The sequence below is a fragment of the Cavia porcellus genome, unplaced genomic scaffold (genome assembly GCF_034190915.1).
Source record: "Cavia porcellus strain 051 isolate PalLab524CR breed Dunkin Hartley unplaced genomic scaffold, mCavPor4.1 scaffold_22, whole genome shotgun sequence".
In the NCBI taxonomy this organism is placed as follows: Eukaryota; Metazoa; Chordata; class Mammalia; order Rodentia; family Caviidae; genus Cavia; species Cavia porcellus.
In genome coordinates this window covers 23,222,250-23,235,773 of record NW_026947505.1, presented here as the reverse complement: position 1 = coordinate 23,235,773, position 13,524 = coordinate 23,222,250, and the positions used below count along the sequence as shown (strand labels likewise).

The following is a 13,524-nucleotide window of genomic DNA, read 5'->3' as shown; positions in this document are numbered from 1 at the left end:
GAGGGGCTAAATATGAAATTCTAATGTCTTTAATAATTTCCCTTCTCTTCTTGGTAAGAACGTTCAGGTTCTGATGTTCAGGTTATACTCTGGCAACATTTTTAAACTAATATTTATTCTTCCCTCACAAAATGCTTAGCCTCTCACTGGGAGTGAACTCAGCATTTCAGTGAAAAATTTTGGAAAATAAAGAAGGCCCTGTCTTACATTGATCTCTTACTGCTCACAGCTTCTGTACTTGGAAGAGTTTTAGTTCTTAGAGGGCACTGTAAGCCTCAAGGGTATTATTCTCTACTATACCCTGTGTGTGCTTTATCTGTAGAGTTCATTGCTCTGATTTTGGAAGTTGATAGATATTGCTTTATAACTCTGGGAAAATTCTATTATGAGGCTTAGAGATGGTCAGACACACACACAGAGACTTACTAAGTCACCTCTAATGAATCCTTCACGAAGAACTCCATCTTTTGGACAATTTTATTTTGATTAGAAAATCACACTTAACAAGGGTTCAAATGAGTCTTCTCTGACACACATTTTAAATTTCCAAATCCAGAGTTCAGAGGATGGCATTGTAGTATTTTTTTTCTGATTTGAATAGTACTGTTGGTGAATAGGACTTTTATCCCACACTGTCAACTCTTAGATTTAGATTCTGCTTTACACTCTTTGACCATAATGCCAATTTAAAAGTATAATTAATTTAGTACTTGGAAATTAGTGATTTGGTAAGACCTTGTCTTAAAATACGAAGCGAAAAAGAAGTAGGGATGTAGGTTACTGTGAGGGTCATGGAATCAGTCCCCAGTACCACACACAGATGCATACACACACACACACACACACACACACACACACACACACACACGCACGCACACACACACATGCATGCACACACATACACATGGTGAAACAGTTAAGTTAAAAAGTAGATACTTTGCCCCAAAATAATTATTATCTTTCCTTCATGAATTATCCAACAATATAAAAAACATCAATAAAGAATCAAATAAATTTTAGTTGTTCATCTTTAGAATTAATTCATTTCATCATGTTCACCAATATGGTAGTTTTCAAATATTCCAGTGCATTAGGAGAAGAATTGGCAGGAAAGAGGAGAAAAATGACAAAAGGCAGAGCTTTGTCTTTGTAGAAATTGTGACCCTGAAAAGATAAAACTATTATAATAGGTGATAAACCTGATCCAGAGGAGGCAATGATTCTTGGTGAATGTTTAAATGCTGATTGTGATGATGTGAATTCAGCTGGAGGGAAGACAATTTGGGAGCAAATAACAAATTCTTTCCTTTTATAAAATATTTTTGAATTGCTACAGATTTTTGCACATCTTAATTTGAATCCAAAAGACACAGGTGAGATCAAATATGGTTATTACTCCTTTATTAAGGCTTGAGTAAGGGCTTTGCATAGCTTAGTTGACTAGTATTACAAGTTATTCATGGGCAGAAATCCAAACGTCTTTTCATGTTAGTTTTATGTTTTTTTTCACTCTGTGCTGCCTATTATGAGACAGTCAATGGATCACATTGGGGAAATTTTAGAAACATTTTGAGTTTTAGCTTTTGTGGAAGATAATTTTACTATGTGTTCTCTAAACAACTTCTTAAAGCTCAGAGAAGTAAAACATACTGTTAGATCTTTTAAACTTCCTTGACAAATGGATTTAGTGTGTTCATCCATGAAATGGATACTGGTAGGCCAGACCTATATTTCAAGATCCTGTTGGCATGTTAGAATCAGCAGTGAGCTCTTATACCTTCCTAAATCCAGCAGCTGTTCCTAGAGAGGCTGACCTAATATGCTGAGGTAGGCTTCCTTTTTTATAAAACCTTCCAAGATAATGCTGATATACATCCAGGAGAATCACCATTCTAGAAAGTTGGGAGAGCCTCACCGTTGATCTGAAGCATGCCACAGGATTTATACAATAGCTCAAAAATTCCATGAGTTCATTGGAAGGAAAGGCAACCAAGAGTGAGTTCCTTGCTAGAATTTAGATTCAAGTATTGCTTAAAAGAGTCTGGGAAAAAATAGAATTTTTCAGTGGATAGTCAATTAAATCTCTGCTTCAGCTTGATTTTTCTTGAAATCTTCTGCCTCATGGCCATCTGTCTAATCTAAAGAATTCCTGTACATGCCAGAAGGTTTTCCCTGAGCACAACTGATCACAGAAGAAGTAATGCATAGGTGGTGACTGTATTATGATAAGGAGTCAGATAGGGGATTTCAGTGTCTTTAGGAAGCTGATGAACACAACCATAGATGAAAGCTGTGAACTCATGCATTCTGTTTACCTTGCTCTACTCTGGTGCTACTTTTTTTCTCCACCTGGACAATCTGAGCGCTAAAAGGCAGTAACAACATTTTTCAAAGCAACTTTGAGGACTACTTTTATGTAAGCCAGAAAGGAAAAACAAAACAAAACAAAACTTCCTGGGCAATGCACTTTTGGCTTTGAAATGGCATTTTAAAAAGAAGAGATTAAGCAAAATGAAGCTGCCACTTACTATTCACCATCCAGATTCATGTGATGGAGCAACTTGACCACTATGTGGACGGAGGTGGCTTTGAGGGCATCTCATATTTGCTAAGAAGCAAATACAAACAGCATCACAGTTCATTTTTCTTCTAAAAGCTTCCAAATGATTGAAGCTGAAAATACTATGAGAAAGTCTAGAAAATTACACAGAATCAAGGTAACCATCAAGCATATTGAAAGAGAAAAATTCTTCATAAATGCCCTTTTGAAAGTTTTTTCCAAGAGTGATAATGAACATTGCTGGTCAAGTGGGCAAATAAAGAGTTTGGGGGTAGAGATGAGGACCAGGAGACATAGAGAGAAAGTCTTGTGTGATTAGTATTAGAGCCATAGTTCAATATCAGCTCCAGAAAAAATGATAACCTTTGTCAGTCTGTGGCAACTGTGCTGGTTTCTATTAACATCACATTTATTTTCTGAGGCTGAAAAATACTGCAAGTTGTTATGTGATTGTTTTAGCAAAATTCTCTGTCTCTATCCATTAAATTTGCAACAAAAATTTGAAACAAAAACACAGTTGTGTTCTTATTTCATGTATGATGCAAGATTATAAATTTTATTTAGTGTACTCTGTACCAGCATTTGACAAATGAGAGTTTGTGGGCCAAATCTAGCTCATCATTTCTTCCTATGGCTTTCCAGATCAGCACACTTTTAGAACCTTAGGTGGTTAAAAAGAGAATACAAAGAAAATATTTCGAGACATGAAAATTATGTGGAAATTCAAATTTCTAGGTCCATAATTTTTATTGCAATATAGTTGTGCCTGCTTACTTACACGATAAACTTGGCTACCTGTGCACTACCATGCCAGTGTTCAGTTGTTCTAACAAGATAATGTGGTTTCAAAAACCTGAAATATGTAGCTTTCTGATCTTTTGTTGGAAAGATGGAGAAAACTGAGAACTCAACCTAATGAATATCAGGTATGTATACATCAAAGAGTAGTAAAATGGGGCAGGAATCCAGGAAAAACCTAAATCCAAACTTTATTTGAACTAATAAAAGCATTTTGGATATAAAATAGTTTTTAGTATTCCAGAATTATCTGGGCCATTACTTGTAGGTAGAATCCTTTTTGATATAATATGAAAACTGGAGTAAAGATTTTGTTGTTTAAAACTTATTTCAAAATTTGCTAAATGTAAGTTTCAAGTGATTGTGATTCTATAGCAATAGTAAAGCTATTATTTATTAGGCAAAATTTTACTTTGTATAGTTTAGAACTTTATGAAAAATTAGAGATTAAGACTTAAAACAACCAACTGATTCTGAAATTGTAAGTACAATATAATCCAGATATTCACATACTAACATTGTATAATTATCATTTTATTTAAACTTCTAGCTTTATAAATACAAGGAATACACCTTATTTTGATAATTTGACTTTCATATGTAAAATAAAATATGTCCTCTATGTTTTCTAAATTTGTTTGGTGTGCTTGAGTATGTGTTGGTTACAAACTGATGAGTGAATTATATGAAAATTCATTTTGTTTTCAAACTATTTCGACTAATTGTAACAAATGACAAGAAAAACACAAGCCTTGTCTTTATATATGAACTTCTGGCTATATTTAATATCAAACATTGCTTCTTGATTTTCTTTTGCTGTGTCCTTAAAATGAAGTCAGACTTTCATATCCAAGGGTTCCTCCACATCTGCAGATCAAACTGTGGACCAAAACTTCTTGGAACAAAATTATAACTGTACATTTCATTGTGGTATTATGCTTTTAATTCTTTCAAGAAGATACCAAAAAAGGAATGGTTGTGTCAAACAGAACCTCTAGTTTTAGACTTTTAAGGATTCTCCACACTGATTTCCATAGTGGCTTCAGCAGTTTATGCATCCAGCAACAGTAGAGGATCCTTTTCCCCCCACAGCATTGCCAGCATTTGTTCCTTGTTGAATTCTTGATCAAAGCCATTGTCTCTATAGTGAGATGGAATCTTAGCATTATTTTAATTAGCCTCTCTTGAATGACCAGTGATGTCGAACATTTTTTTCATATACTTATTTACCTACGTATTTCAGATGCCCATTTTTGGACTGAGTCTTTAAGTTTGGGGAATATGATTGTTTTTAGTTCTTTATATACTCTAGATATTAGTCCTTTGTCTGAGGAACAACTGGCAAAGATATTTTGCATTCTGGGGATTGCATTTTTTTCTCTGTTGATGATTTCTTTGTTTGTATAAAAACTTTTTAGTAATATGAGATCTCCATTGTTGATTCTTTCTTTAGTTGGGGCTTGGTCATAAAATCTTTACTTTTCTATGTTTTCAAGAGTTCTATCTGTTCTCTTTTCCAGTAGACTTAGTATTTCTGTTTTAATATTGAGATCTTTGATTTGTTTTGATTAAAGTTTAGTGCATAATGAGAGACAAAGATCTGGTTTTAATCTCTGGAATGTGGAAACCCAGATTTTCTTGCATCATTTATTAAAAAGGCTTATAGTGAGCATGTTTTGCCCTTTGTCAAAGACAAGGTAGCTGAGTGGGTTGTATCTGCATCTTCTAATTTGTTTCACTGATCCTCAGGCATGATTTTTTTTGGCTAGTACCATGCTGTTTTTATTACAATATCTTTGTAGTATGATTTAAAGTCAAGGATTGTGGTATTTCCTCCCTTGCCTTTGTTGTCCAGAATTGTTTTTGCTATTCTAGATCTCCTCTGGTTCCAAATATATTTTAGGATTGTTTTTCTTAATTCTGTGTGTCATGCTATTTGCATTTTGATTAAGATTGCAGCAATATATGCAGATACATGTTTACAGCAGCAGTTTGGAATAGATAAATCTTGGAAACAACCCAAATACCCAATGAACAAAAATGAATGGATAACTCAATGGAACAAAAATGAATGGATAAAAAAATGTGGTTTATTTTTATATTATTCAACCACAACGGACAAACTTGAGGCATTTCTAGTTAAGTGAATGCACCTCCAGACAATACTCATAAGTGAAAAAAATCAAATACACATGTATAAATATCACATTGTTCCTTTGGTGTGAGAAATTGAAAGTATGAAGAAGAACCAAAATGTGTGCTATATATTATGAAATAGGGAGAAAATTCTCAAATGGGAAGAGGAAGTAGGGAGAGGGAGAGGGAAAAGAAGGAAAGGAAAAGTAAAACAATAAAATAAGGAAACAAAACTTTTGTAAATGGGAGGGGGAGGGGGTTGAAGGAGGGTCGGGGAATGAGGAAGAAAAGAATTAAGATCCATCATGTACAGGTACCAGTTCCCTAGGATGAGTGTGATATTATGTGCATATAAAATGTACCAATAAATTAGACTTTCAAAAATCAGTTATTCATGCACTAGCAATTGACAGTTTGAAAATAAACTTATGAAACAATAATTAAAAATTATATCTATACAGAAAATGTACATACATTTTCTTGCTATTATTCTCTAAATAGTGTAGTGTAACAAATGCATGGTATTTATATCATACTGAGTATATAGTAAGTATTGTAGAGATAATTTACTATATACAGGAGGATATATGTAAATTATATACAAATGTAATATAATTTCATGTAAAGAACTTGAATACTTGAGAAGTTTAGTATGCACAGGGGTTTTGGAACCATTCCTCCATGGATAAAGACATGTAAATCTATTTGTTTGTTTATTATTGTCCTTGTATAATGAAAATTCTTAATTTGACATGACTAAAATTATTTCTAACTTCTAAAATAATACTTAAGGATTTTTGTATTCAGTCAAAGGCTCTGAATGGAATGAGAGTCCTAAAAAGTTTGAAGTGCTCTCTGTGAAGCCAGGCCAGATGATGCTCTGTCTTCCACTTTCACCTCATGCTGTGAATGAATCTCCTTCTGCAATCTATTTTTTCTTTGCTTTCAATTTTCCACTTTTTCACTGTGATTTCACTGTTTCAAAAGCATTCTCTCTACTTTTGCATAATGCTAAAGTGCTATTTAGTGTCCCTAAGCATGAGAAAGTTATGGTGTATGTGCATAGAAAGCCTGAGTGATAAGCTTTGTTCAAGCATAAATTCAGACATGAACTATTCAATGTGGGTTCAGTGTTACTGAATCTACTACTTATTAAATAAAGCATAATTAAACACATGCATGTAAAACAAGTGTATGCATTAATTAGTTGCTGCAAAGGCTGCAAGTTTTATTTTTTCAAGTAACAATAACACTCTAATAATACCTATTCAAAGTTTATGGAGATAGATGATAGATAGATAGATAGATAGATAGATAGATAGATAGATAGATAGGTGTGTGTTTATAACAATAATTTGCTGATATTGTGTGGTATCCCTTGTTTGCTGTGATAAGTGAAAAAGTTTAATATCTATGAACAAAGAGGTTATTTGGGAGAATAAAATTGAATTACACTTATTTTTAAAGCTGTAAAATTCTGTTGGTCAATTTATTGAATTTCTTAGCTGAAATGAGGTGACAGATGTTCAAATCTTGGGACACTATCAAGTAACATTTTACAGATAGATTTTTTTTTCACAGTAGCTGTATGTATTTTAGGGTGTACAGTAGGAAAGTGATTATAGGAGTACTTTGGGGAAGATATGTAAGGAGTGAGGTTACACCAAGACTTGACAAACAAGAATTCTGATAGAAAAAGAAGCAAAGAGATGAGAAGGTTGACACAGAGTGAGAAAAACTATAGAAAAGATAAACATGAAATTTATTAGAAAGGATCTTATTGGTTATACACTAAGCTATGACAATATTTTTTAGTCTATATGAAAGACTACTGTTGTAACCACTTTAGGACAACTATTACTCTGGACAGAATATATGTCCCCTCAGAGTAGAAATGCTAAAACTAAATGCTCCAGCTATTTTTTTGAAAGTAGTTGCTTTGGGAAGTAATAAGATCGTGAGAGTGGTGCTCTCCTGCTTTGAAAAAGGGCTTTTAGAAAAGAGGCCCTGGAATCTTTTACCACATTTTCCCTGTAAAACCCTACTGAGAAGAAAGCTACCTGTGAACCAGAATGCAGGGCCTCACCATGTAGGAAAAATCGGCCAGCAAAATCTGTGCCAGGTAGTTGTGGCATCCTGTTATCCCTGCACAAACCACTGTATACCAATTGGCTGAACTAAAAAAGAGGACCAAATCTACAGAGACTACAAGACTTAATCAAACAAACCTTTGTAAACTTTTTTCTCTTACAACAGTTAAGAATACTGAGGAAAGTAACCAAAATATTTGCTCATTGGTTTGTGTTTATGTTTGTTTTGACATGTAGCTTCTATCACTGCCCTAATGGAAATAGAACAATTTGTGGTAAATAGTGATTACATTTATTAACTTTAATATATAATGTAATACTAACTATAAGAAGTTATAAGAACATGGAAAAAGACATTTCATTTGTAACAATGCACATATACAGTAAAAATTTATAAACAACAAAATCATAATAGTGATAGTGTTGGAGGAAAGAGGGTAATGGGAACAGAGAATAGATTTAAACTCTCTAAGATTCATTCTTGTGTGCACAACATATATATAAATATATATGAAAATATAAATAGTAGCTTTATGCATAATTTATTAAAATTATATGTAATTTTTGGGGGCCCAGGCCCTTATGCATTTACCACTGAGCTATGGCCTCCGCTTCAAAAATGCATAAATTTTAATAGAGAAAAATTATTATACAATTAGACTTTCATTTATGGTGGAAACTGTTCATTAAATATGAGATCATATTTTCGAGGAAGAAAAGAGAGAGAACAGTACTTTAAAAACTCAGTAACAATTCCATGCAGATAACAGTCACAGTTTCCAGCCCAGAAGAGTAAAAGCTGTTCAGTGTTTTCAGGAGATACATACAAAGAGGTGTTACCCACAGCACTAGCATCTTCTTGAGAAATAACAGAGTTTAAAGTGTAATAGGTAGCAGAAGGTGTCCATTGCTAAATAAAATAGGAATTAAGTTAGTATATTTTGATGTAAACCATTCTATTAAGGATAAAATATGATTTAGGGGTTTTTTCCCTTTAAAATTCATCATCTAAAACATAAAAGTAAACATCTTTCATATTGCTTTTATAAATATTATTGTCTTTTTATTTAATTTATAAATGCTATTGTCTTTTTATTTAATTAACATTATTAGTGGCCATATTCAGTAACATCTGTATTTTTAAATGAACTTAAATATACATTTACATGTTTACAGATAAACATGTATCTGTAAACATGTATAGGCACATGTTTCTATATCTATCATCTGTCTATCACCTATCTTTAGATTAGGAAAAACATTATAATCCTATATTCTCACCTATATAAATCTTTATCAAGTCTGAACCTTGTATTTCTGTCCCAGTCATGCTTAACTGATCATTGTATAATTTAAAACTGAGAAAAAATTTGGAATATGGAGCAAATAAAAAAGCTTTTGCTAAAATCACAAATATGTTTTTGGGAAAGAAAAATCATACATATTCTTAATACTCTTTTCTGCTATTTAGTCACATCGAGAATTCAATCAAGTTACTAATAATCTTAAAAATGAAGGCACATCATTTGGCAATCTTTTCTTCCCAACCCAGGCCCTTACCAAGGATACACAAGTGCTCTTCCTTTGAGCCATACCCAGGCCTCGTATGGCACTCTTGACTAGAGCTTTATCAGAACAGCCCTTTACACAGCCTGCAGGACTCTAAAAGTTTTGAGACCTCCACTTTTCAACAATGTCTGCACATAAAGTATTATTTTGTGTAAACAAATTTTGAGGAACCAAAGAAATCTCATAAGACAAGTACATTTGTATTCTATTAGTTTTTACAGTTATGATTCATTCTACATATTGGTCAAATATTTTAAGTTAGTGAAACATCAAAGCTTTGTGCATTATTTTGGTTTTTACTCTGTAAGATTCTAAAGAACAAAATGCTGTTCCATTTCAAATAATCATTGCCTTTTGAAATATGCTTATAGTTATATTTTCCAGAATATTTGTTATGATTTTTATAATATTATTACTCTGAAAACTTTTTTTCTTCTTTATAACCAAGAATATTTGCTGGAGATGAAGCTTGTAACGTTTCTGTTGTTCAATATTTGGATTTTAAGTCTTTATATCATAATGACAGTATCCCATCCTCTCTCACATTCCTTAAAAGGGCACTGTGTAAGAATGTCAAGTAGACTATTGTTTAACTGTGCTGATGAAGGTGTGATGATGGTGTTAGGAGGCAAAGAGCAGAGAAACATTGACAATGGAATCTGTGGTACCAGTTAATTTGGTTGTTGCCATAGTCATCTGAGCTTCACTATTCCCTCAGTGTACTAAGACATTCTAACAGACACTACCTTCATCTGGCCAGAAAGTTGTAATTGCTTGGCCCTTCAATATATTTGCTGAGTTTTAAATAGCATTAATAAGTAAGAATCGCTTTTTATCATTTAATAGACACAGACTTATGCCATCTTATTAACAGAGAAACAATGTTCTTGAGCTGATTATTTTGTAGGTGAATCACTCCAGCTCGGAGGCAGCCAGTTACATAGCCCCACCTAAAGAGATATAGTCTCTGCAATCCTCAAGTTCTTCCCCCATCACTTCATCTGTCATGGAACTTTCTATCTCTTTCACAGTCACATTCCTAGAGGGTTCTCCAACCTTGGAATTAAACAGCTGACCTGAACAAGTAGATGTTTGAGCTGACCTTTCAAATAGTACTGCACATTTCCAGAACTTTCATTGCAGAGAGTGAAGCATAATATGTTCTCAGTGAGATGTAATGTCACCATGCTTTTTCAAGTGAACAATAGTTGGGAAGTAAGACCTTTAAACTTATCCAACGGATACCCTCTTAAACACTGGGACAACATCAGGCTGCTATTTGTCTGCCGAACTGACTCTTTATAGAAAAATGTAAACAGAAGGAGAGAGAAATTAGGAAGAAAAATGCTAAAGAGAAGTAATAAAAGGAATAAAAATAGTTTCAGAAAGCAGGATTTCTAGAGGCTTTGGATTTTTCTAACACAAGCTTTTAAAATCCAGGATACTATGTATAAATTTTACGGTAACATTTTATTTCCACATAATTACTGAAATTTAAACCTACATTGTCAGTCTTGTAGTTGAATTAAGTCATTCACAACTTGCCACTTTAATAAGCAAAAAATAGGAGGTTCGTTCATATTGAACTAATGAACTATTTGTTTTCAGGCAAATAATTTATGTTTTCTGTACTTCATCTCATTCATCCACTATAGATAATGTCCAGTCTCTTATAGTTCTATAAGTTTGTGACTCTCTAATTTTTCCCCAGGAAAAATGAGATACATATTTTCCCTTTACAAGGCAGGCCTCTTAATTCTGCTTGATATTGTTGTAGCTGCAGAATGAGATTTGTTTTATATCTGTGAAATGAATCTATGTGTTGAGTTACAGAAAGTGTACAGTCCCAAATATAAATTCTTTCATTGATTTCCTTCCTGTATCTTTCCTTCTGTTATTAGCCTTCCTCACAATAGATGGTGCTTTTTTCTCAGAGACATTACTGATTTTACTCTTTATGAAAAAGATCAGAGACATTAACTTTACTCTTTTAAATCATTAATTAAAGAAACAGACATGAAATTAAAAAGATTTGATCATGAGCAATTTGTAGCACCTTGCTAATAAAAACATAAAAGGGAGAATGATTGTCAAATTATTCAGATCTATCAAAACCTGTAATATTTGCTGAATAGATGAAGCAAATATTGTAACTAAATATGAAAATGTCATGTTCACAATGTACATATAACACTATTGAAGAAAAAGCTCCTAGTGCACATATAATCTGATTGAGGACTAAAATATTTACCTGCTTTAATAAAAAATGAATATATAGCACTATGCATTCACACCTAGTATTTGAACACACCCATCAGTGTCATACAATTAATTTCAGTTACAAAATTGAGAGCTTGCACACTCTTGACCAAATACATCTGGAACATCTGGGTAAACAGAAAGTAGACCAAACGCTCAGTTTTCATCTCTCTCTCTCTCTCTCTCTCTCTCTCTCTCTCTCTCTCTCTCTGTCCCTCTCTCTCTCTGTCCCTCTCTCTCTCTGTCCCTGTCTCTCCCCTCTATCTCCTTGCACAGCACTGGTTACAACTTTCCAAATAATAGTTCTAATACAGAATTATGTTGCTTTTAGTTACTCCTAGTTGAGTATAACTTTTGAAGGCATTACAACATAGTCGTGTCCTGTAGAGTCCCTGAAGCACTATATCTTTTCCAGATGCAGTATGTGAAACTCAAAATCTGCAGCTACCAATGGCAAACAATTCTGGGAGGCACAGTGAACATGTTTGCAACAGCAAATAGCACTTCCAGGGAAGATGCCAGGAAAACTCTCTATGGTTAGTGTGGCCTGGGGAAGGAAGGAGGAGTAGAGTAGAGGCTGCTATGTCAAGGGAAGAGAAGGGGTGGGGCTGTGGTACAGCCTAAACCAGCAGGTGGAGGAAAGTTACAAGGCTCATCTCTTCAGAGAGAAGACTTGGACCATCAATTAGGGAAAATAGCTACCCCCATCCATAACTTATTGCTTCCATAGCTCATCCAGAGAAACAGAGTGTAGCACACTGTAGCAGGATACCCAGAGTTTTCTTGACTCAGAATAAGAGACAGCTCCGAGAAACAGCTCCTCCTCCCTTCCAGACCTTTAGGGCTTTTTATCAAAGAAATTTCCCTGTTTTTGGAATTTGGGATTCTTTCTTTATCAAAGGAAGAGAAAATGGAAAATAGTTTTTCAAACACAAACAACCATCTGTCCACTATCACCCCGTTTTCCCATTTATCTCCCTCTTGCCCTCCTTCCACTTTTTGGCATGGTGTTCCCTTGTCACCCTATTTAGCCACTGAACTCTGGCGCCGTCTGTCCTTACCTGACGATCACATACATGACCAGGAAGTTTCCGAAGAGCCCCACCACGCACACGATGGAGTAGAGGGCCATGATGGTGATAGCTGTGATCATGGAGGGGCTGCCGGTCGGAGGGCATAGGCTGTCGCTCCCTACCAGATCGGTGCGGTTCGGACCGCATGGGTCGGACAGATTGCCATCTAAGTGTGATAAGTTGGTCCAGGAACCGGGGCTAGGTGCTGGGGAGCAAGTGGATTGCGCAAAGGGATCAGTGCAGTCGCTGGCATTCCCGGGCACGGCACCGCTGTCCATGGTGCTGACGGCCTGCTGGGCACCAAGATGCGAGGTAACTGAGAGAGGATCGCGACTTTTCAGGTTCCAAGCGCCTCAGCCGCTTCCGCTTGTCACAGCCCCAGCCCCAGCTATTTCTCACAAAAACCAACCCTGGAGGAGTCAGAGAGGAGCGTCCGGCAGAAGGGGGAGCTGAGCATCTGACATTATCCTCAGCCTGTACCCCCCTCCCACCCTAATAGTTCACAGAGGCACATTTCCAACCCCACGCTGTGGGAGGGGAGGAGACAGGGCTGTGCGGGAGTCTGGAGAGGGGGGAGGAGAGAGAAAGGGTGGATTTTGCGCAAAGCAATTCAAGGAGTCCATCTCCTCACTTACACTCTTCTGTGCAACACATCTCTCCGGGAGGGGAGGGAGGGGGGTGTGTAAGGACCCAATGGGGAGGGTAGTCTGGAAGCCAGAGTGGAGAAAAATAGAGTTAGTTTCTTGGGAAGCAGTAAAGCATTACAAAGGGGACTGGCATCATCTCATTTTTCCAGCTCCCTTTTCTTCGTGATCTGTCAGGAAAGACATTGTCCTGATACAACCCTAAGGATCCTGAAACTTCAGACATTCTTCCGTTTCAATTGCCAACTGCAATTAGTTGGAGGCATGGGACCCTTCTTTTGTAGCCCTCTTTCCCTCAATTCTCTACATCAAAGAGAGGGAGGGAAGAAGGGAGGGAGTGAGAGAGAGAGAGAGATTTTTCAAATTCTTTACGATCTGTCTGAAAAGAAAAATAA

General features: G+C 35.4%; 1 protein-coding gene across 1 annotated transcript in view; it reads right to left on the bottom strand.

Moving 5' to 3' along the window:
* The window catches only part of Oprm1 (opioid receptor mu 1), a 58,841-nt gene extending 45,991 nt beyond the window's left edge, over positions 1-12,850 (bottom strand). Inside the window, 1 exon segment of the mRNA NM_001172738.2 lies at positions 12,474-12,850. Within this exon segment, the coding sequence (NP_001166209.1) occupies positions 12,474-12,763 (290 nt within the window). The 5' untranslated portion in view covers positions 12,764-12,850.
* Between the last annotated feature and the right edge of the window lie 674 nt (positions 12,851-13,524).